We start from the raw sequence: 25,311 nt of genomic DNA, 5'->3' as shown, positions 1-25,311 counted from the left end.
TATTTACATTGATATTGTGAGAGTTTCTCCCTGCTTCTTTATTCAACATTTATCAATCCCACCAGAAGATACGCAGATAAAGTACCGCTGGCTATTGTTTGCCAGTAGAATGGCTGCACCTGTTTTATATGACTTGTGGTAAAAGTGGCGCCTGACGCTCCTCTCAGGAATGAGCCGGCAGTTTTCCGTCCCGCAGGTCGACAATCACTGACGTTTAAAGCCAATAACTGTTTAATTATTGGCACTATGAATCGAATAACCTTTAAAAGGAAACACATTTGATTACTGAATATATGGGAAGTGATAGAATTGAGTATGTTTTACCCTCAACCGACAAAATAAGTAAAACCCCTTTATAGAGTTCCTAAAAGTCACCGTGAAACATGATAATGTGCCATTTACAGGATAAAATAAGTTTCAAAGCTTCATGATGACTAAAGCCTCACTTTTTTTTTTTTTGTTGTTGTAATTTTTAGCTTAAAACGTCCCTGAATCGGAGGAATTTCAAACTCGGTTTCACAAAAACATTGTGTGAGTGCCACTGTCCTTATTTCTAATTGTTATATTTACAAAAAAATACAAATAAAACCTCAATCTGAGTCAAAGGGATTGAGTATATGTCAGGAATCTAGTTTTATGTGGACAAAGCTTCACTCAGACCTGGTTTTACGTGATTCATTCATATAAGCAGTTATAAACTTGCTTTCGAAAGAGACTGAGGTTACCAAATGTGTTCTTTTGACAAAATGTCAAAATTCTTTCACTTTTAAAAGGAATCTGTATGAACTGTCTTATAGGACTATTTAATCTTCATTTTAAACTTTGACCAGAGGATTAATTGATGCACCTTCACGTCTTGGAATCGAATTTAAACAAGAAAATAACAGAAAAGTTATTTTTTTACAAGTTCCCATCAAGTCTTTGTGGAAGTCTGAGCTCATTTAAGTAGAAAATGGAAATAGTTCAATGCACATTTAGTCAACTTTGGTATCGTCCCGTCGTCACAGTGGAGAAGGAAGTGACATTGTTGATGAGACGACAACGAGGTCTTTGTCGCTCTTTATCCACTCTGTTATCACGCACTTCCTGCAAGCGGCTATTTTAATATCTCCCTCAGATAACGCCTCTGAATTTAACACGGCTTCAAAAGAGGAAAAAACCAACCCGCTCGTGTGATTTCACTGTATATAGTTGAGAAAAAATGCCATCAGACGGAGGAGGAGCCTTGTAAACGGGCATTTTGCCGCTCGTAAAGACGGTCGAATTCAAATAAATAAACGTCCTACGGGGACGAGCGAATGCTCACATGAGAAGAGGCCAGTGAAACCGCGAGGAGGCCGGTCAATGATCAACTTTGGGAGGAGGCTGCTTGTGAGACACGTCGATCCACTCGGTGACGTCACCGTGTGACGAATGAGGAGTCTTTGATCTGACACGCTCTCCTCGTCTTTCTTTCACTTATAAACCAGATTTGTTCCTGTGGAAAAACAAACAAGCCCGTCAGAGGTGGAGCCTCATACTTTCCATGTTCTGGTTCCGTTCATCTTCTAGTTAGCAACGTCAATAATTGCTGCGTTTCTTCCAATATGAGCAGAAAATGTTTACAAAATGTGAGAATTCGGTTAAATCGGGTAGTTTATTCCGTCTGAGCCAGATATACCTGAGATTCTGCCCTTTTTCTGAGACGGCATTCAAATGTATGCAAAGTTGTCTCACTGGATGAACGAAGTCCTTGGCGGGGAAGGATTTGGATTTCCTTAACTTCCATCCCCTCTTCTGGCGCTGATTTTCATCTGATTAGATGCAGTCGTCAGAGGTTTGCTGGACTCGGCTCATGAACTTGTTAGGAGTAAAGTACGAGTGTTATCAGTTCCTAGATTCCCATTTTATTTGCAATAGACTTACCAATAAACCGTTTTTATAAATATCCCAACAGTAAAGATGGATTATGGTGGATAGACACCCTGAAGCCAATATTAATAAATTATGATATAGTGCATTAGCATGGAAATGGCAGCCGGTAGACAGGTTCACTTTAGTATTAATATTTGTAGAGATGTTTTTTGTATGTGTCTGCAACCTTGTTTTGTGTATGTTTTGACAAATCTGGAACAAATTTAAAAAAAAGCAAAATGTGCAAAAATATTAACAGATACACAGAGCAGGCTGAAGTTTATCTGCGAATAATCACAAACACAAAACTCCAGTGAAACGGAAATGATATAATGACTTATTTGAAGTGACTCGGCCAGGCAAAGCAGCTGTTTTGCCTTTTTAATGTGGCATCCTGCTCACTTTAGCTCGCTCAGCTCATTCACTCAAAGACGAATTGCACTTTTATTGTCAATATAACCTTTATTGACTTTTATGCCTCCTATAAGGATGTTTAAGCTGAGAATTCCACGCACTTCCAGAAAGCGATGACAACACCATGTCATAAATTGTTTGTAAATCATGGATGAGTTTGAACACAGATTGTGGTTTTACCAAACTGGAAAAACCAACAAGTCTGAGACACATTAGACCACATTTGTCAATTGTGAGTTTAAAGTGTCTAAGTTGTTTTTATTAAATTGCTGTGAATGTATAAATGTGCCAGTGTACATCTGATTGGACATAATAGACACTGAAACTAAATGTATCTTACATTTTGTATCTTAAAAAAAGCTTTTTTTTGTTTGAATTGTTGAATTTAAAATAGATAATATAGTCATTTTTTAACGACTACCACATTTTCACCAGACATTAAATTAAACACTTATTAATCATTCTGTGAGTCACGAATATAATATATCCTATTTCTTTTGCTTTCTTTTCTAATTTCTCTTAACCTCTGACTCCCTCTGGCGGCGACCGGAAGCATGCGCAATGACGTCATGATAACAAATAACGCGCGAGCTGAGGGAAGTCCCTGGAATCGTTTCATCGTCATGTTTTCCTGCAAATAGGTAATTCGAGGACGCTTTTCTGTCGCTACTAGACACAGAAAGCAGTCGGCTAACACCTGGAAAGCACACAGTTATAGCGGCGGCTGTGCATTAAAGTCGGCAGCCTAATGTAAACACGTTAGCGAGCTGGAGGCTAAGTGGCTAGCTCCGCTGAGGGGCTTTCTCCATTGTTGTTAGCATCGTTAGCCTCGGAGATGCGGCGTTATTCTCACTTTTCTTTAATTCGGCGCATAATGGAGTGTCCCAGTGAATGAATAGTCATTCATTTTGTCCCCCCTCTCCCGCAGACCGGCGCGCACATGGCAGCTTCGTTACCTCAGAAGCCGGGGATGGCGGGCATGCCCCCGCAGCCGCAGCAGCCGGCTCACATGCCCCCCAACGCGGCCGCAGCCGCCGGCCAACAGCCGCTGCCACCGCAGGGGGCTCTGAGAGAGATCTCCCCGGTGTTCCTCTGCAGGATCGGGCAGGAGACCGTGCAGGACATCGTGACCAGGACCATGGAGATCTTCCAGATAACGCGAGCTACACAGGTGAGCAATGCCAAGTATATGTTGTCATCCTTTCTCCACTTTATTTCAGTGCAAACATAAACGTCAAACTGATCTCATGCACTTATAGACAGACATTTATATAATTCAAATTCAGAATTGGCAAAGGTGTTGCATTCACTTCGAATTGCAGCAAACTAAAACCACCTAATACATAAATAAAGTGACATCCAGAAGGGGGGCGAGGAAGGCCAGCAACAACTCCCTTCAAAATAAACACTTCTCAGCATTTATGAAACTGTCTCACAATCTAATCCAATCAAGAGTAAATGCCCCCCGTCTTTAAGTGTGGCAGCTCAGCTCTCAGCCGTGTGCGTTTTTTCTTTCAATTTGTCTCACTTATTAATTTGCGTTTTCAAAATGGTCACAGAAAACTTCCTTCAAAACTTCCTGAGAGCTTCATTAAAACTGCTTCATGTTGAAATTGTAGTAATTTTTCCTTGGAAGTCTTTTGTTGTTGTTTTTTTTTCATCATCTCTGCACCACAACAACAGAAAACTGTAGTTAACTTAACTTAAGTGTACTTTAAAGGTCGTCATAGCTTTATTTCACCACTCAAAATGAAGTTGCACTGATGTAGAACGTGTTCGACACCGCTGCACTGACAACTTGTCAATTACTGGGATTTCTTCACTTCAATCCTTTGTTAAAATGTGCGTTGTGTTGTGAGGGATTGACTAATAGGTGAAGCAGGAAAGACGTCTCGTCTGTTTTATTGTGTGTTGTCAGTGTCTGGATGTGAACGTCCCCTCGGCCCCCCCCCGTCTTCCATCGTTCTTCTGCGTCCGTTCGGCGTTTCCGTCTCTGTCCGACCAGCTCGGCCTCCGATCTCTGTCTGTCGTCGTGTTTATCTGTACGCCGCCGTCTTCTCCCTGCCTTGTTCTCCACCATTACTCTCACGAATGGTTTTGCCTGTGCTGCAGACTGTCAGAGGGAAACACAATGGACTTGATTTGTTGTGCCTTTTAGCTCGGCTCGGCACGTCGTTATCCACACGCTTGTCTTTCTGATGCACCGTTAAAAAAAAAAAAAAAATCCAGAGAACAGTGACGCTCTGGGGCTTCGGATTAATGTCTCCTGATCCGTAATCTGTAATATTTCAACCGGTGTTGAAAACAAGGTCAACTGACAAAGAGCCCCATATGTGTGTCTTGGATTCAGCTTCCTAACGGCGTGACTCAGAGCCAGGCCATGTACCAGGACCGCTTCGGGAAGCTGCAGGAACACCTCCGGCAGCTCGCGCTGCTCTTCCGGAAGCTGCGGCTGCTGTACGAGCGCTGCGTGGAGATGACCTCTGACCTGCAGGAGAGCCCCACAGAGGTCCGCCAGTCTTCTGCTTCCGTTGAGATAGATAGATAGATAATTACTTTATTCATCCCCGAAGGGAAATTGTTTTGTTGCAGCAATCTGGTACATACGAATATTGTAAAATACAATAGAATAGAAATAAAAGTAAAAAAATATCTGGGTATAAGACATAAAGTAAAACACAGAACGGAACACTTAGAAATAAGCAGGAGATAAAAGCAGGATAAATAAATGGTAAGGTGCAGTGGCAGAGCCATTAGAAGTAGGTATTATATAATAATAATAATAATAATAATACAGATAATAACAATGTGCAATAGTGTATCATACTTGTGTATAGTACTACTAATAATGGTAGCAATAATATAACAAGAACAATATGGTAGCAATAAAATAACAAGAACTATATATATATCGTAATTAATCATAATTAATAACAGGGTTACTGTTTCCTCTGGGTTTTCTTGACGACAAACTGTGTGTGTGTGTGTGTGTGTGTGTGTGTGTCGTGTTTAGCTGGTGCCGTACGTCGGAGAGGAGCTGCTGTCTGCCAGAGTGGAGCCGTGCAGTCCTGCTGTGAACCAAGAGCGAAAAGAAGTTTTGGAGGTGCCGTGCCGTTTTGTTTGACCTCTTAACGAGTAGCAATGGATCGGGAATGCACCGACGCCTCCGGGACCTGCAGTACGACCACCGAGATAAACTGTTGATTTATTCCAGTGAGAAGCGAACGAGCGTCGCAGTACGGAAAACCCAGGGTTAATCCTTAAAGTTATCCCCCATAAGAGAAAACCCAGCATCTCCAGTGTTTGTTTAACAGCAACTTATCTGCTGATGACTTGTTTTTCAACTTTAATTCAAACACTAAACATAAGAGGAAATGCTGCAGCCGAGCGGGTAGATCGACGAACTCTGTGGGACTCTTATTTCTTATTTATTCACTTGTTTATCTGCCGGAGCGCACATAAAACCCAGACTAACAACTTTCTGTCGCAGTGTTTTAACGACCATCCAGGGAGCCGCGATAACGGCGGCTAAGCTTTAAACAGACTATTTTTTTTTTCTTTAAAACATCTTAAAATGAGTCTCAAAACATTTATCATAACCTTAGTTGATGTTGTTTTAACACAATAGGCAGTGTTAATAATCACAAAGCTATCTTTAAATAGTATATATTGTGTATTTGTTTCCAAAATGGTCTTATTTTTTTTTTTCAGTACGCATTGTGCAGGTTTGTTGTAAAATATAACAATCAACATTACTTGATCATCAAAACAGTTGAATTTTATTGATGATAATTGTCTCTCAATCAGTTATTTGCATTTTTCCACATCACAGCGTCTCCATGCATTCCTCTTGCAGCTTGAAAATTGTTTTTAATTTGAAATAATTCAAAGTCGCCTTTGAAATATTAATTCAACTTTTTGCTAAATGGAAATCCAGCAGATGCGCCGGAGTGAGTGCAGTTCTCTGCACATGCCTGTAGGTGGCAGTGCTCTCACACGAGAAGCTTAAGTCAAGACGCACAAACTGTAAATCAAGGCGTCACTGTGAGCAGATGCAAGGTTTCGGGTTGGCCGACGATCCTCCCGCGCCGTGACGGTCTTGTGTCTTGTGTCTCACGGGCAGAAAGTCCGCCAGAAGAACCAGGAGATGAAGTTTCTGATGGACCAGATGAGGAACCTGCTGTGGGACGTCAACGCCATGCTGACCCTCCGGAAGTGAAGACTCTCCGTTTCAGCAGCTCGGACCTTCCCGACGGATTGTTTTTGGACATGGTACCTCCCACCTCCTCCACACTCTCGACTGAGATCCGATCGGGCCTCTGCACACCACGCCGAACCAACTATCACTGACATAGGACTTGTTAAAACCCGAAAGATGCTTCTCTTTAACCTCATACGCTTCCAATTCTGAGAAGTTTTTTTTTTTTTTTGTATCATTTGTTTACTGAACGGCAGCTGAACAGCCCGGGTGCTTCACAACTGTTGCGCAACTGTTTATCCCGATGAGCCTCACACTGCAGAAATAATGAGTCGGAAACCTGTTTTGCCTCAGGTAAAAATAACAATAAGCAAAGTTTTCCAAACACCATATGAATGGTGTGTTTTCTCTTCTTCTTCTTCTTCTTCCTTTTGTCCCCGGGTGTAGATTTGACACCAGGCAGACTTGAATTCCAGCGTGTTTACAATAGGAGCATTTACCCACGTTTACCTGCTCCGATGCTTGTAAAACACTACGGGTTTCGAATTCGAACGAGCCCCCCCCCCCCCGGCAGCTCCGTATCTCAGGTGCTCTGTACGCAAACGGTGTGTGTGTGTGTGTGTTATACGCATGTGCTTAATGAGATTAGCTCCCCCGGGTGCTCGACAGCGCAGCCGCTCACCCCCCCCCGAGGGAGTTGCACTTGCTTTGCCTGTGAATATATTTTTTTTGTAAAAGTGTTGGGACAACAAGTTCAACTTCTGTTTTTTTATAAGAAAATAAAACTTTTTTTTTTTTTTTTAATTAAAAAAAAAAGCTCGTTTTCCTCGACATATGCAAAGTACTCCTTTCTAAATTCGGGCCTCGACGCTCGAGGGCCGACGTGGGAACCGCAGCGATCTCCTTCATGACTGAGGCGATCTGTAAGTACATGAAAGCTCATCCTCCCTCCCACACACACACACACACACACACACACACTCGCCACATCACAATATGTTCCAGCTATCGGGGGGGGGGGGAACAAAAACACTGGGAAGGAACACGCCGTGGCACCTTTTGCCACAATTTGCATTTATAAATCGTTTTATTGGTTTTTACAGTTAGCATTTTGATGTGAAATGATCCGTTTCCTTGGCAACAGTCCTTGCACGGTAAACGCTGGGATTCACATTTGATAGCCGGAGTGCGTGGCGGCGGTAACGGTTCCTTTGGGTGCGTTTGGCACCGTGTCGTCGTCCAGCCGGAGCACCGACGTCTAAAGTGCTCAAATGGTTCTTGTTTTCTTTTTTTTCCCCCCCCCAACGCCGTCCAACGGAGATTGTCCTTCTCACTGACGGGCTCCTGGATTTCCTCCTCCGTTCTCTTGTGAAGGCTGGAGGATCGTTGGAAGCTCCTGTCAGTTCCCGTCTCCAACCCCTTCGTCTTCATGGCGCGTTTAGTCCAGAACAAACCACCAGGGTCTGTACGATGATTGTACTTTTGTCCACGTCGCAAACGGACCCGGCTGCCAAGGTTTCGACCTCGCTCCCAAGCAGTCCGCTTGATTTTTCCCGCCACGCGATTGTGTCCGTCCCTCTCGACCTCGCTCGGCGAGGCACCCGCGTGTCCTCATGTCCGTGCCGCCAATGCCGCCACCGCCCCGTTGGGTCTTTGTACCGCTCGAGGACGACGGGACACTTGAACCTTTCGAGGAGCGCGAGGTCGGGGTGCTCTCTTTCGGGGCTCGGTTTCGCCCGCTCACTGCTACGCCCTCTCCAGGTCTTTGTACTTTTTGCGGAGGACGGACACTTGATCTTTGAAGAGGACGGGGTCCAGGCGGAACTGAGAGTGGACCAGAGGCATGTAGCCAAACCAGTTGGCGAAGGCGTTGATGCACTCCTGCCTCTGGTTGAAGTGTTCCGGGTTGGCCCAGGGGACGCTCTTCGTACCCTGCGGTGGAAAAGCAAAAAAGACAAATCCAATCAGGCATGAAGACCGGACGCCATTGTGCGTGGGCGGCGCGGTTCGGTACCTGCGGGCTGGGCAGCTCCTTGTACTGCTTCCTCTGCGCCACTTTGATGGGCGGCAGGTGAGTGACGGCAGAGACCAGGAAGTTCATCAGGATGTCCTCGCAGTTGGCGGTGCGATCCACCAGCGCGCGCAGAGACTGGGGCAGGTAGTGGGTGAACAGGTAGTGGTAGTACCTGGGGAGGCGGGGAGAACTGCTTTAGTTAGGGACTCTGATGAGAACACAGCAGACGAAGGTACGTCCACAGTTTCTCCACTGGTTTCTGACGCAACCTGACCAGTTGGGAGTTTTCAGGGTCAAATGATATGAAGTTTTTTGTTTTTTTTAAGAGTATCGACACGACACTGGAACCCGAGCTGAAACGTCGGCCATGAAAACTAGAAACCTCTTTCTGTTACATTTCACTGTATTTTATATCAAAGGGTTTCACTAAAATTGGCTTTCTGTTGAGATTCGAGTTTTGTTGTGATTTTGCCAAAAATATCAATGTTTTCATCACGTTGTGCCACAACAAAGAAATTCTTTCTTTTGAATTTAAGGGTTAATTATGCCCTGCAACTCAATCGTACACTATATTGTCTCGTGTGCTCTACCTGATGTTCTCGCTCACTTTTATAACGTTAAGAGAATCTTAGCGTCTTCTGTCGGCGCTCGCGATGCAGTGAGTCTCTTCAGATAAAAAAAAAAAAAAAAGGTCAAATTGCATGATACAAAAAGAGCATTGCATAATTTAACAGAAGTGGGAGGCCAACCAATCACAGCCTGTATGGTGACATCTTCAGAAAAAAAACAAAAAAAAAACACAAACCCCATGGCTGGTGTGATGAACTGTATGCTGATGATATGTATCTGGGACGAGTTAACCGTCTCCTCTCCAGTGGGATTTCAGATTTGTTGAAAGCGCATCGCACATTTTTTTCTCCGCGCTGGTTTTGTAGCAGGATTTCACTCATATTCTTTATAATCTGTAATTCTGCGTCACTGCTGCTCGACACGCTCACGAGATGAAACACGCAACACGTTTATGTCTACGAGGCAAGGTGTGTTTGTATCGAGGCTTTTTTTCTTTTTTGCATGCCAATGAAAGAACAAAAACCTAATTTGCGCTCACTTGATTGGTTTGCTAATTCAATATACCGTAAAAAATGAGGAAACTTGTTTAAAAGACGGGTTTATAGTCTTGACTAGTCATTGTTCTTCCTTTGTTTAGGCAGTGGAAGTGATCACACTCTCAAAATGTCACAAGGCTCTCCAGTACCTCATTTGAGGAACAATCACATTCGAATTGTAGAACAGCCGCCCCCCCTCCCCCCCCCCGTCGTGCATAATCGACTTCTCTGCTCTGTGATGGAATCAAGCCGCTTGAAGGAATCCACCCGAGGCCTTTCGGTCCTCACTCGCATGCACATAATCGTTGCCGGCACCTTTTTGTCTCCCTCCGATTGTCCCTTTATTGGCCGTCGTGCTGAGCTGCATGTCATTGCGCTCGCCGCTGCCGTAGCCCGTCGGGCCGTGCTTTTGTTTTCAGCCGCTGATCCCCGAGAGACGGGGGGAAGTCCGTTTCCAACCCCGGCTGAATATTTAATGCCGCGTCTAAATTTAGGAGTGATATTTAGTCGTCGGAGGGGGGAGACGTCGGGTCTCTGCTGTTTTGGAAAAGCCACGCGAACTTCCGCGTCGCTACGAGAAACGGCGTTGGCGACCGAACGGCACTGACCTGTGGTAGAAAGCGGCTCCAGTCAGCACGATGGAGTAGTCGTTGGTCCACTTGGAGGTGTAGCCCCAGGCGCGCTTCAGCGGATCCCAGAAGTGGCTCCTGGGCGGATAGCCTACGATCCGCTCGGGGAAGCTGCGCCACACCAAGAAGGCAAAGTTCACCTGCGTATATACACACACACACACACACACACACACACACACACACACACACACACACACACACACACACACACACACACACACACACACACACACACACACACACACACACACACACACACACACACACACACACACACACACACACACACACACACACACACGTAACCCTCAGACGCTGCTTCGATCGCCTGCGCCTGTCGATATGGATTCGCGCTCCCGAGAGCATGCACACGTACTTCGCTGGTCAGAAGGACTGTATCTTCATCCAGACTCAGCACTGCCTCCGTCTCTATGGCAACGTGAGGTAGGAACCGACTGGTGGTCTGCGGGAACAACAGTCTTTTAAGTCTATGAAAGAACGACTGTCGCGTTGGAGTGAATGGCGTCGCGTAATTGAGGAGTGAATCACTACAGACTGTGGCCTCGGGGGGGGGAGAAGAAGAAAACGTTGAAGAATGAGTGGCGTTTAAAATAAGATCCTTGTGGTTAACACCCACACGGAAATAAAAATACAGACATCCGGGAGTAAAGCAGATGAACACGGATAAAGCAGACTGACAGCTCGTCACCCTGACTGGCAGCGGCCCTCACCTTCCTCCTGCCGTCCGTCACGGTGAGCGGGACGGGCATCGGGGGCCATTTGCTCCGACTGGGCGGCGGCTTCTCGCTGTTCCACAGAATGATGATCTGGAGAATTGGGGGTTGGGGGGGGGCGTAGAACACATACGTCAGGTTAATTGGAAAAGACTGCCGACATCAATCAAACGGCGTGACTGACACCAGTTTTGCTTTTGACGGCTCATTCGCTGCCGAACCTATAGTCACGTCCCAAACTCATCAGACTCTTCGTTCTGCACACTAAGAAGTGTTGCTGTATTATTTATTATTATTACAGCTAATCACCACCAGTGTCAATTTCATGTAATTCCATTTTATTTGATTAACAAACATTTCTTTTTAGATATATTTGAAAATAACATTGTAAAATACATGTTTGTTAGTCCTTCAGTTCAATTGGAGAAGCTCCGATGATGAAAAATAAAAAAAGAAAGTCTGTCTCATACATTTTCTGTAAAAACGAAATATATTCAAGCATATTTATTGCCAGAAATTTCAAAGTCAAATAGACCCATCATGTCCAAGAGATGATTCTTCCAAAGCAAAAGCTGTTTCAAGGTACAACACAAAGTGTTGAGTGGATCGTCCATTGTCACGATTGCGTCTTAGATTCTGTTACTGTCCGTTTCCAAAAGTTCGTTTTGAAAGAATGTTGAAGTTGCACATCTCCTTTAAAGAACCTGCTGAACTGATCACAGTTCCTCAGGTTCAGTCACATGTAAATGCATATAAACGAGACCCTGTAAGGTGAAGTTCTCCTCAATGGCTAATGCCGCCACCATGCTTGGTGTTCGCCAGCTGATGTGGTGCTCGGGTCCCTGCCTGTGTCGTTTTGCTCCACGATTGACGGGGGGCCCATAAAGTTTTCTTTTTGCTCTTCCGAACTAAACCTGGCTGCCGCGTTTCTTTTTGCGAAGTGCAGATTCTACACAGCGTCTCGACCATAAACGCCTGATTGATTGGAAAGCTACCAATTTGGTTGTCCTTTCTTCAGGCTTTCCAATGTCCTGCGGAGGCTTTTGAAGCTCTATTAAAGGGATTATTTGGTCCCCGGTCTCCTCCCTGACCAAGGCCCTTCTGTCTTGTGTACAGAAGTTGGCCCGGTGCCTAATTCTGCAGAGAGTCCTGGCAGTTATCGAGGCCTGGACACTCCTGGGAACACTTAAAGCTTTGGAGAGGGCTTCGTACTCTGCCCTGATCTATACCACAGCAGTTTTAGACACAGACTTCTACCGACTTTCTTGGGCACTTTTAGTGTCTTTTCTCCTTCAGTTTTATCTCCTGCCATTATTTGATCTCACACACTAAGCTGTGTAGCTTCTTAAACGCTCCAGCTCTCATCTCTTTATCTTTTTTTTTTTTTAAGAGGTAGACTATAAAAAAAAGTGTCCAGACCGTTCAGAAGTAATCAAATACCTTTGAATGAAAGGTCTGAACTATTCTGTTAGCTCAGGTTATTACTATTATGTACAATGTATCTGGAGTTTAAAACGCGAAAGCGAAGCGGGTCAAACGCGACACCGTGAAATCAACGGCCTACCTGCGAGCAGTACTTGGACTTGGAGACCACCTGAAGGAGCTTCATGATTGGCTGCGACTGGGAGACCAATGGCGAGACGGCGTGGATGACGGCCGTGAACTCTTGACCTGGACTGACCCCTTGAGCAAAGCGACCAAACAAAGACGTAAGGACGAGAGAGAAAAAACCTTCACAATCAGACAGTTGACGACCTCGGACTAGAAAACATACGGAGCTATACAGAGTGGAACGGTTCCATAACTCGTATCGGCGTAAAGTGGAAAAAAAATCTGCTTTTACAGGCTGAGAGAAGAAGAACCTGTATCTCTAACGCGTATCAGCTTGATTGCAAAATCAAGCCCTGCACGAAGAAGGACCGTGGCAAATGTTTGATTACAACTCGCGACGGTTGATTACGACCTTTCCGCGCAATCGTGACAACTCGGACCGGCTTGAACGAAGCGAACGTTTTACCTAATCCCAGGTAGTAGAAGGGGAAGTGTGCGAGGTGAGTGGAGTACTCGGGGAGGACCAGCAGGCCTCCTGGCAGGGAGTTCCACATGTACTTGTTCCTCGATATGTGAGAAAACACCCGGTCCTTAATGATCTGAGGAGAGAACGGCGACGGTTGGAGGTGAGAGGGAGCAGAGAGAGAACAAGACCGTCTTTGTGCAGCCGAGTAGCTGCGGCGCTCATCCAGCATAAGCCTTCATTCTCTCGCCGCGCTAAGCCGGCGGGCGAGACTTTCGTAGCTTTAATGTGAACTGTTCAAGTCCTTGATACCCTTGTGCTCGCATATTTCAGCGCTCCCTAATGGCGTGCTCTCCGTACTTCCCATTGTCCGCCAACATGAGGAGTCCCACTCGCTGACCTCAGGCTGACTGCACAGCTGTCTCCCATGGGGAGAGGTCCCCCCCCCCCCTCCCTCCCCCCCTCTACATGCTGTATGTATATAAGCAGCTTATCGCCAACCTCCAGAACCTCGCCTATATTATCTCAAGAAGAAATCCCCAGCGGCAAATGCACTCGGGGAGGTGCTGCCCGCCTTGCCTTTTTATAAACACCAGATTGCGGAGTGTGCCGCTCCCCCACGTCGTCTCTTCAGGTTTCACCGGGGTTAAATCTTGTTGTCCCCCCCCCCCCCCCCCCTGAAAATTGACGCTGGCGAGTCTGCGAGGGGAAAACTCCTCATATAAGGAGCTCGTTATTCCTTTTCATTCCAGCCCATAACCCACGGGCAGACCTTCAAATGACTTTCTCTTAGCCGGAGAAACCACCTTTTGAAGTACGTTCTCTTTTGCAGCTCGTTCAAAGACGGGAAGAGGTGAAAACGGGGGCTGGCATGAGGCGTCCAACCTCCAGTGTGTCTCTCTCACGGTCCCCCCCCCCCCAAAAAAAAATTATGAAAGGGATACCTCAAAAAGCTCTGCCTTTTTGAAATAAATACACCTTTTATCTGTCTGAGTCGAAACATCAGGTGTTTTTGGCCCATAACACAGGAAATATCGTTTACATCAGGTCTGTGGTTCAAAACTGGCCCACAAGAGGCTCCAATCTGGCCAAATCGCCAAGAAATGATAAATAATTCAAAGATTTGTATTTTTTTATTTTACACATTCTTTTTAGAATAGCTACATAACACAACCCTGAGAGGAATTTCACTGTATTTTGCACCAGAAGGATGCAGAAAACTTGGCTTTATATTGAGATTGGAGCCATTTTTTTGGGACTAAACATAAAAAAAAAAAAAGCTTCGCAAAAAACGTATTCTGCACCACAGTCATGGATCCTTATATGGCGCTATTTTACACCACTCCATATGAATCTGTGACTCCTGGATTACATGTCTTGTTTTAATAAATCCATGCACAAACCTACTCTCTTATCAAGTCTGTGTTGAGTTTTACTTTTTCCGATTTTGAGCTTTTCGTGAAAATACAAAAGAAAATTTTCAACCATGTTTTTTTTAAATAACATTTACTTGTAGTACCAGCATCATTAAATGTATTCAGTGTATTCCAGAAATGAAGTATGTATCTTTATAGTGTATTTTTCAACACAATCAATCATCTCACTCATGAATTATGATTTTAGCAACAAAAATACGTCAACAGACTGGAAATAAATAGAAATTGCATTTTCCGGAATCAGAAGTTGTTGCTTTTTGACACATATTTACACAACGCTTCTGAAATAAACTCGTACTGGTCTGCAGATATGAGCTTATTGAGTCTCGCACTGAATATCAGCTGAAAGGTGATATGCTTGGTAACGTGAATGGTGAATCATATTATGTGAGCAACGACGAGCACTGAAACGCAATGCCAGGTAAAATGAGGCGAGCGGCTTCCGTTCCCTTTGAAAATGAGTTGCGAGCCTCACCGGCAGCATAGAAATAGAAACATTTGCGAGTCTGATATTAGCGAGCAGAAACTGGCAGGTCCAGGCTGATCTTTTCAAAGTGATGACATAGAATTTCTATACATTAGGGGAATTCTCTCAGACTTCAGGTGGATCGGATGTCGACTGCTTTTGAAATGACTATGAGACGTAGTACGACAGTATAGCTGGAGACTGGGGGGGGAAGAGTGTAAATGCAGTGTAAGGGCCCACGGTCCAACCCTGTAATCATAATGATGGAAGGGTAATGCGACTGGAAACGTCCAAACACTGCAGGAAAACCTCTGGAGGCACAAAGAGGAGAACGACGGCAGCTCGCGTCCCGTGTTTATGACAGCGGCTGCTTCTTTTTGTGGATGTTTTTACTGTAAATTGCACGCTGCCGTTGTTTGTAATGGGAGAGGACTCGGTATGCTGTCCCTAAACAGATTCGGTTTGCTGCGGTTCCAGGAAGTAGTTGAGCGGTAAACACACTTAAAGGTCAAATCTCGGTAAAATGCAATCAGAGCTGGATGTAGCGGCTATACAGGTAGTACGGTATCTTCCGCACTATAAGGCGCATGGAATAGACCAGTGGTCAGCAACCTTTATAGCTCAAAGCCATTAGGTTATATTTTCCACTGATTCTAACACCCAGAGAGCTGCACGCACTTTATTTTGATAGTCCTACCTGCAGCCTATGCCAGGAGGACACTACACACAAAACCTTCTTCACTGCTGGTTGACAACTTACAACTACCGGTAATAAACTAAACTACATGAACTAAGCAACAAAAACACAACACAACACAATTATTACCGACACCACAAACCAAATATAACCCCCAATAATTGCATTTAAAACACCACAAACAGAAACTCCCATAATTCATTGCAGCCATCGGCTGCACTGAGGAGCTCAGGATGCAAGGCATGATGGGAATTCATGTTTTGTGTTGTTGGAGGTTATTGTGGGTTGTTGTTGGGTTGTTGTGTTGATTGTGTTTATGTGTTTTTGTTCCCCAGTTTAGGGAGTAATTATTTCATCTAGTGTATTTTGGTTTGTTAGAATGTTGGTGTGCAACCATGGGTGATGAAGGTGTGGAGTGTCGTCCGCTCTGAAGATCCGGTTGCAAGTTGTCAAAATAAAAGCTTCTGGTTGTTCAGCTGTCAAATAGCATCTCGAGTAGAGCAATATTTCCATATATAAGGCGCACCGGGTTATAAGGCGCACTGGCAGCTTTTGAGAAAATTTGAGGTATTTAGGTGAGCTTATAGTGCGGAAAATACGGTATATAGATTAAAAAAAACAAAAACATTTCAGGTACAGTACCTGCTATTTTAGCAAACGACTTCAAACGCAGGCGGGAATAAAATGCAATGTGATTAAATCTATTTACCGAGGCGACTGGATGGAAACGAACGTTCGTGCAATCGTGAAATTCCCCCAATTAACTCGGGACTTCTGGCCGATTGGCTCACTATGAAGGCTCTTTCTATACATCCCCGCTTACCGCAATGAAGTCGGTTCGAAACGTGTGTTTTTAAGAGTTGGACGTCGCAGAGTAAAGCTACTGGAAAGAGACCCAAATGAAGCTTCCTGGAAACTCAAAACTCACACACAAAAAAAAAAGGTGAATTAATTGCGTTCTCTGTCTCGTCTGCCACGACTTGGCGCTATTATGAGGAGAGGTGGCGGCGGGGGGGCTGACCTCCAGCGTGGTGAGGACGATCTTGTCCACTGAGGAGAAGTAGGCCTCCCACAACATCTGTGTCCTCTGCCTGAGAGCCAGGACTCTCTCATTCCTCACCGCTCTCACAGTCGACGGCACCTGGAGGGAGAGACAAATGACAGAAATGTGTTGAAAATGCCACAGCGACGACGTTTTTTTTTACCCCCCCCCCCCCCAAAAAAAGGAGAAAATGGCATTTAAGCAATCAAAACTACGAAAAAAAAAAAAGCCTAATTTGGGTGGCTGCTGGATTTGCCCGCCTAAAACCATTTGACACAGAGCTGATTTAGTTCCTGTTGTTCGGATAATTAGACCTTAATTAGCGAGGACTAAATTGAGGGTTTCAAATAAATCGCCGAAATTGATTTAATCGCTTGGAGAGTTAAGCTCTCCGACTCAATCAAAGGGGAAGAAAACCCCATGATAAAGTGAGGGGAGTGATCGCAGTTAACGCCTTTAATTCCCAGAGTCTCCACACTGCTAATGCATTTTCCGAGGGATTTCGGAGAAGCGAAATCACTTCCTCTTTCTGTTCTGACTTTTTTTTTTTTTTTTTTTTCCCCCCCTTTTCTGTTTCGTGGCCTCTCCTAAATGCAAGCACTGCTCCACCCTGCGTCTCCAGATTTTCGAATTGCTAAGAATAAAAACGACTCCGATCGCGATTTGTTATGCAAAATTCGTTCCAAGTGGAAACGTCACGAAGTTCGACGAGCTCCAAATGCAAGTTTAAAGTCAGTGTTGCATTTCGACGGGAAAAACGGCTCGGAATCGAAGGAGTCAAAAGTGAACGTGGCGACTACAAGAAGACTTTTCAGCGCCTCACACAGTTCAATTTCATCTCGAGAGGGATGGACTGGTGAAATAGTGCCATGAAAACCTTTAAATTTACACTTTTCTTCATAGCGGTGTTGAATACACACAAGGGGAAATGTCTGTATTTTCACAAGATCAGACCGCTACAACCAGAACTGACTACAACCTCAGCATGAAGACAATTTTAATGAAGCCACTCATAGCGGATGTGTGACATAAATGGCAATAAAAGGAAAAAAAAAACAAACATTAACGGGTTCCGTAATACGTTATTGGACGAGATGCGTCTTTCAGTACGACTGAAGGACATCTTGTCTTCCCTGCCTCTGAAGTGCCTCGCTCACCTCCGAGCTCCGATCGCATAACGTGACAAACGCCAGAGGTTTTTGTTTTTTTTTACGTGGATCTGTGCGGAGACGCCACCCCCGCGAGGACGGCTCGTTCAATCCAGGTCGGGCCTAATTTGAAAATATCTGTTCGTCTCTATCAGCCGAATGCCAATTCCTGTCCGGATCAATGGCGAGGAGACGCGATGTAATTGGTTGTGAGGCGGAGTGATAAAGGTTGAGCCGGCTTCGCTCGCTTTATTGTGTTTGTTTATGCGTCGGCGCAACAAGGAGGCACAATGACGGAGCTTTGGAAAAAGAAGCAGGATTAAGGCCTTTATGGGGGGGGGGTTGAGCTCCACGGTTGGGGGTCCAGACTAAACGCAGCATTCGGTGCAGGTTGTTGGTGGAAATTCCTCACATGTAAAATATATCTAAACCAAGTAGCGACAGGTTGTTTTTGTTTATTTTAATGATTTCCTCAGTTTGAAAAAACGTATAGATCAGGGGTGTCCAACATGCGGCCCCCGGGGGCCCAGAACCGGCCCACCGGACCATCTAATCCGGCCGCCGTGGGATTTTTGAAGTGTGAAGTATTAAAAATGAAAAGTGACAGAGGCTGATCTAAAAACACTCGATCGGCAAAAATGACATTGAAAACCAGCCTCGGTCAGAATTTGACTCCCGACATTAATGCAATCTGTGGAGGTCACATGACTCAACGCCTTTCACAATAAAACGAGTCAAACTTGTGTGAAGTGATACTTTAGACACGTAAACTCAAAACAATTTCCAGATGATGACAAATTGTTTTAATCCTGAATCCGAGATCCAGATACAGACGACTGAGTTTTTTTTTTTTTTGCAAATATAATTATATCTAATTTCCTTTAATATGTATATTTCAGAATAGACTGGCAAATTCTTGCCGTTCCAAAAGAATCAAAAGCAGGAAAGACTTTGCATTTGTCCATATCTGCAGTTTAATGTTCTGTTGGACTTGTTCGGCCCCCCAGAGGTCAAATCAGGGTGGATGTGGCCCCTCAACTGAAATGAGTTTGATGGTATAGATCAGTGGTTCCCAACCTTTTTTGACCAGTGTACCCCTTGAGCTGGTTTCCATGTGAAAAGTACCCCCTCTCTCGTGTGTGATTATTCGCCTTAATGTGTACTTATATTTAACCCTTTGTCTTTCTATCTATCCAACTGCTCATTTAAATAAAACAATCATTGTGAGTGTAAAAACATACCTTTTAATGAGACACTTGCGCTTGCTTGTCTTTCATAAGTCTTTCATAATTCCTTTTTTCACTGGGCTCCCCTGTGCCTGCGTCCGAGGCGACGGTAGCAGTAGCGGTAGCAGTAGCGGTAGCAGTAGCGGTAGCAGTAGCGGTAGCTGGACGTTTACTCCTGCCTAGCCATGCATCCATGTTTACAGTCGGTATGCAGCTAGAGTTAGCTAGCTTCGCGAATCGTGCGCGCCCGCAGGAAGAACGTGAACCTTTTTTTTTTTTTTTTTTAAAGCGCGCCACTTTATAGTCTTTTCATGTTATGTGCATTGTAGTGTTACAATCACTGTGGACGAACTGCTACTCATGGAAAATAAACGTATGGCCTTACTAAAATTCATGATATAATACAATATAATATAGTATAATTTTTTTTTTTGTGTGTGTGGATACTGTAGGCTAATTTATAATCTTTCTGCGTACCCCCTGCAATACCCTCGCGTACCCCTAGGGGTCCGCGTACCCCCGGTTGGGAATCACTGGTATAGATGGACGACAAAAACCTTTTAAGTTGAGGCATCAGTTTAGGTTGGAGATCACAACCCAAAAATAAAATCCTGCAGATGACATATATACACTTTCATTTGTCACCCTGCTTTGTGTCAAGCGGTCAGTTCGACTTCAGTCACCCAGTCTAGAGATTCCTCACCAAGTTTCCAAAGGACAAACTTGTGTTTTACCTGGAGTAGTAATCTCTCGTCCCCCTCGATGACCGCCTGGTTCCACTGTATGACGTCAGAAAACGGAAGCTCCCAGCCGTTACTCAACAGTACTGGGATACATGCCGCCTACACAGAGAGAGAGATATATATTTATACACATTTAGAGTGTTAGGAGAGACAAAAAAATGACAAAACCGACCGAGGGAAAGTTAAAAACCAGAGGAATTACTGCCTGGTGGGCATTTCTCTCCTCCAAACAGCTCGACCATTCTTCACAAGAATGAAAAAAAAAAGCCATATGATGTCATACTATATATATATGCACATGTACTAGAAATATATGAAACAAATAAAACACATCAATTAGAAATAATATGTAAAACTACATTGTGCAGGATTTATTTTCTCCCCAAAAATTCAGGGCCGTTACAGCGTATGCCCCAACCCCCCCCCCCCCCCCCCCCCACCCCCCCCCCAGGAACACATGCAAGTAGATTGCAGGATGAATCCGTTGATATATTAAAGCACACTGATTTGCTGGAGTTGATACTTTCAAAGTTTGTCCTCTCCTCTAACCCCCTGCCGGGCCTTTGATCTTCCATTTTTCCGGCGTCTTTCCCGACTGTGGTCACGGAGCGTTGCCATGTCGGACTGTTATTCCCCCCCCCTTCCCCTAATTAAACCACGAGAGAAGAGCATCTGCAGCTGAATTTTTTGGAGATCAAACAGTCTCTGTGGCCCACAGGGGCTTCCACGCTCCAAGCATTGCACTCTGGGAAATAGCAGGCCCAGTATGTGCGTCTGTCTTTGTGGCAGAATTAGCCACAGGTTGCTACAAGGTCAAACGCAGACTTCCTCCAGTGTTAATCCAGGGCGGGGGGGGGGGGGGTGGGGGGGGTGGGTGGGGGGGGGGGGGGGTGGAGCAGTTGTGTATATGTAGGAGTTTGTCTTTGTGTACATTGGAAGGCTAGCAGTAGCTTTTCTACCACAGTGGTAATTGCCAGTTCTTTTGTGGTGTTGGCTGGCACAAGAATATATATATATATATATATATATATATATATATATATATATATATATATATATAATATATATATGTCCTCTCTTTTTTTTCTCTCTTGTTCTCTCCTCCCTGACATCCACTCTCTTTTCCATTCAACCTACTTTTCAAGTTTGTTTATTTTTTCCCCCTACTTTTTGAAATATATATATATGTATATGTATATATGTATATGTGTATATATATGTGTGTATATGCATATGTATGTATATGTGTGTATATATGTGTATATATATATGTATATATGTGTATATATATGTATATACATCTGTATATGTATATATGTATGTATATATATGTGTGTATATATATGTATATATATGTGTGTGTGTATATATATGTATATATGTATATATATATATATGTGTGTGTATATATGTATATATATGTGTGTGTGTATATATATGTATATTGAAATATATATGTATATATATATTTCAAAAAGTAGGGGGGAAAAAAAAACAATCAAACTTGAAAAGTAGGTTGAATGGAAAAGAGAGTGGATGTCAGGGAGGAGAGAACAAGAGAGAAAAAAAAGAGAGGACAAGCCAAGTGGAGTGTGTGTGTGTGTGTGTGTGTGTGTGTGTGTGTGTGTGTGTGTGTGTGTGTGTGTGTGTGTGTGTGTGTGTGTGTGTGTGTGTGTGTGTGTGTGTGTGTGTGTGTGTGTGTGTGTGTGTGTGTGTGTGTGTGTGTGTGTGTGTGTGTGTGTGTGTGTGGACTCGTCCGTTCAGCAGACAGTCAGTGGCGAGGCGGGCTGCCACTCCTGTGGATGCTTCCGGACTGTTCTCACACACACACACACACACACACACACACACACACACACACACACACACACACACACACACACACACACACACACACACACACACACACACACACACACACACACACACACACACACACACACACACACACACACACACACACACTGAGAAACACACACGCACACTGAGACACACACACACTGAGAAACGCACACTGAGACACACACACACTGAGAAACACACACTGAGAAACACAGACACACACACGCACACTGAGAAACACACACGCACACACACACACTGAGAAACACACACACACACACACACACACTGAGAAACACACACACACACACACACACACTGAGAAACACACAGACACACACACGCACACTGAGAAACACACACACACACACACACACACACACACTGAGAAACACACACACACACACACACACACTGAGAAACACACACACACACACACACACTGAGAAACACACACGCACACTGAGAAACACACACACACACACACACACACACACACACACACACACACACACACACACACACACTGAGAAACACACACACACACACACACACTGAGAAACACACACACACACACACACACACACACACACACACACACACACACACACACACACACACACACACTGGTCGCCCCCAGAGAGCAGCACACTGTAGCAGCCAGAGAGAGTTCAGCGTTGGTCAAGTCTAAAAACCGCCACTACTGCTTCCTGCGCTGGTGTGAGGCCGTCAACCTGGGTGGCGAGGAGAGCGCTGCGGCACGCCGACAGCTTCAAACTCTTCTCCCACTCCGCCGCCGCCGCCGGCGGCCGCCAGCCTCATTGTTCCCTTCGCACATCTCACTGAGGGACGGAACCCGGCGACTCCACTGTCTTGTAATAAGTGCGCGTTGCTTGCCGTCGTAGCTCAAGCGGCCGGTAGCAAGCGAGGCCTTCGCGGCGAGGCGTGCGTTCAGAAAGCGCTTGCAGATGTGACTATTAAGGTGTCGATAACCGCAAGACTACATAAACCTCGGCTCTGGAACATTAAACATTCCCGTCCTGTACACTTCCTTGTTGATTGAACTGTATACGAGTTGGCTCGGCGTCAGCGGCGGCTATTTCCTGGTGTAATCTGAGCGCTCTAAACACTGCAGAGAGAGAGAGAGAGAGAGGGAGAGAGGGAGAGAGGGAGAGAGAGAGATGCAGTAGCTCATGTTTGGATGATGGCTGTGCAATACAGCACGCAGAGATCGGAGGTGTTTGTTTATGTGGAGGAGAATAAAGAGTCCTGAAGTACAAACGCCGTTCGACCGCAGTCGTTTACGCGACTATTTTTGGCCACACGGCTCATTTCCACGCTGCAATTTGAGTTGAAAATCTCAAGGCTGGGTTTTCATTCAGAGACATCGTGTACATGTCACGAAGCTGACTTTGACTTTGACTTCATGCAAAAATAAGAAAAAGCAAAAAAAAGTCGAGAAAGTTTACTGTTCGTCACATTCATCCACAGCCAATGTGAGCATCAGTGTCAGTTGCTCTTGGACATATGGACTGATAAGTGAGGTAGGGGGGGGGGGGGTTGAACCTGCAACCCTGCAATTGAGCAACAATTTCCAATCCATTCAATTTGAGATTCTGGGATTTCAGTGATCGTCAAACTTGATTTAAATATTCCTAATGATGTTAAGACTGCGTGCACCGCGGTACCACGAGTTATATTAAGCGGCAAAAGTTGGCAGAAATCTCAAAAAAACTGCAGCGCTTCATGCCCGGGGGGGGGGGGGGGGTGGGGGGGGGGGGGGGGCGTCCAACTCATTTGAAGAATAATGTGCAGTTTACCTGCAGCGACTCCAGGAAGCGGAAGGAGCCCAGGCGTCGACCCCGGGGCACCAGGCAGAAGGTGGAGTTGTGGAGGAGCTCCTGGTAGTCGAACCTGCGAAAGAGAAGAGCGACCGAGATCAGATTAGATTCTCATCGGTAGCAAAGGTTATTACGCGAAAACCAAAGCCATAAAAGTGAATAAATTATGAATGCGGGGCGAATCCCAGCAGCGCAGATGAAAGACGACGTCGACCTTGGAAGACATTCAAGTAATGAGCTCGAGAATTGCGTACGTCTCCCCAGACGTCGCGAGATTGGAAAAAAAAAAGAATCTCCGCTTATGTTAAAAGTGATTGTACTGTAATGGCCCGGTTGTTTCCCCCGTTCCTCCGGTTCGTGCCGCAAGCCACCCCTTCATTCTTATTTAACGTCTGTCGCACGTGAACTACGGGCAGGATTTTTGCAGCTTTTCCACTCGTGTTACTTCGTCATAACGGGCTCCGACGATTCGCCGTGGTGGATCTGCCTTCAGCAGACACGCTGGCACCGGCGCAGATAGCTAACTGTACGGCGGAAGAAGAAAACCATGAATCACCGCGCTCGCGAGCAAACACGCCCCAATCTCTGTTCTGCATCGATTTGAGCTGGAGACTTAAGACGGCGCGCCACTTTGTTCTCGTGTTTCACGTCCGTGCGCCACGAGGAGAAACGTGGAATAAAATATAAGAGAGATGGAAAACCGCTGCATCAATGCCCTCCCTCATTCCCCCTCGGCGGCGGAGCGTCTGGAACGGCCTCGTGGTGAAAGAAGCGCCCAGAGGAGGAAACAAAACAGCCTCTCAAACCCTCGGATGTACAACCGACCAGTTCCTACACTCGTCCACAAGTGGGGGTCAAAAATGACCCCCGATTCAAATAAATGCCTTTTTTTTTGCAATATACTGGGTTGTTATTCTTCAAAAATCTTTAAAACAAAGAGTTGTAATGTTTTCATATCCCAGGTGTTCCTCTTAAAACATGTTTGTGACATGAGGCCATTTGCATTTTTATGTATTTTTTCATTGATTTTAAGAAATCACAGTTTTTGTATCGCGACCCCCCACTCTTCCACAAGCAGATCCTCTGGAATCTTCTATGAAACTAGCAACTCTAACTGTCCCACTTACACATCTGATGTCATCTTATACATCTAATGCAACTTTGACTGTCAATACTTTCCCACTTACACGTGTGATGTCAGCAGTCTCGCAACCCTGGAGGTCATTTTTACCCATTAATGAAAAAAATTAATAAAAATGCAAATGGCCTCATGTCACAAACATTTTTTCTGAGGAATACCTGGAATATGAATATAATACAACTTTTCATTTTAAAGATGTTGATGAATAACAACCTGTGGGGTCATTTTTGACCCCACGTGTGCATCTAAGGGTTAAAGGGAGAGTTGGACTTTCCTTTCCTCATCTCATCACTCCACCTCCTCCCCTCCACCCGTCCAGCTCCCTGCTTGTTTACTTTCTGCGGAGGGTAAAATGTGCCCGCCATTAATCTTCCCGCTCATTTATTTAACCCCCCCCCCCCCCCCCCGGCCGTGACGAGGCGCAGTCCTCTTGTCGGTTGATTCCGTTGCTGACGTTGGCATCGGTCAACACCGCCGGGCTCCTGGACGCCGGCGCCTGAATGGACGTGTTGTTTATTGAAAACACGGCACATGATTACACAAAACTGAAAGGCGGCCTTGTGTGTGTGTGTGCGTGTGTGTGTGTGTGTGTGTGTGTGTGTGTGTGTGTGTGTGTGTGTGTGTGTCTGGGTTTCATCGTTTTAAAATTTTTGTTTCACGGCAACGTTCCGAAAAACACGCCGACGGCAGAAACACTGGAAACTCGAGCGACGCTCGGTAGAGG

General features: G+C 45.1%; 2 protein-coding genes across 2 annotated transcripts in view; one reads left to right on the top strand and one right to left on the bottom strand.

Annotated features, from left to right (window-relative positions):
* Positions 1-2,890: 2,890 nt before the first annotated feature.
* On the top strand, positions 2,891-7,244 carry LOC308145162 (mediator of RNA polymerase II transcription subunit 30). The gene is made up of 5 exons (XM_080516522.1): positions 2,891-2,948; positions 3,236-3,478; positions 4,658-4,816; positions 5,321-5,410; positions 6,431-7,244. The coding sequence occupies exons 2-5, from the start codon at positions 3,248-3,250 to the stop codon at positions 6,524-6,526; spliced, it is 576 nt and encodes a 191-aa protein (XP_080372648.1). The 5' UTR covers positions 2,891-2,948; positions 3,236-3,247; the 3' UTR covers positions 6,527-7,244.
* A 337-nt stretch (positions 7,245-7,581) lies between these two features.
* The window catches only part of ext1c (exostoses (multiple) 1c), a 97,683-nt gene continuing 79,953 nt past the window's right edge, over positions 7,582-25,311 (bottom strand). Inside the window, exons 4-12 of the mRNA XM_080516379.1 lie at positions 19,755-19,862; positions 16,626-16,745; positions 13,009-13,141; positions 12,556-12,674; positions 10,989-11,084; positions 10,634-10,720; positions 10,234-10,394; positions 8,520-8,691; positions 7,582-8,437 (exon numbers count right to left, since the gene is read on the bottom strand). Of these exons, the coding sequence (XP_080372505.1) occupies positions 8,252-8,437; positions 8,520-8,691; positions 10,234-10,394; positions 10,634-10,720; positions 10,989-11,084; positions 12,556-12,674; positions 13,009-13,141; positions 16,626-16,745; positions 19,755-19,862 (1,182 nt within the window). The 3' untranslated portion in view covers positions 7,582-8,251. The remainder of the gene's footprint in view (positions 8,438-8,519; positions 8,692-10,233; positions 10,395-10,633; positions 10,721-10,988; positions 11,085-12,555; positions 12,675-13,008; positions 13,142-16,625; positions 16,746-19,754; positions 19,863-25,311) is intronic.

The sequence above is a fragment of the Blennius ocellaris genome, assembly GCF_963422515.1.
Source record: "Blennius ocellaris genome assembly, chromosome: 20".
Classification (NCBI taxonomy): Eukaryota; Metazoa; Chordata; class Actinopteri; order Blenniiformes; family Blenniidae; genus Blennius; species Blennius ocellaris.
This window is presented reverse-complemented; position numbering and strand designations above follow the sequence as displayed.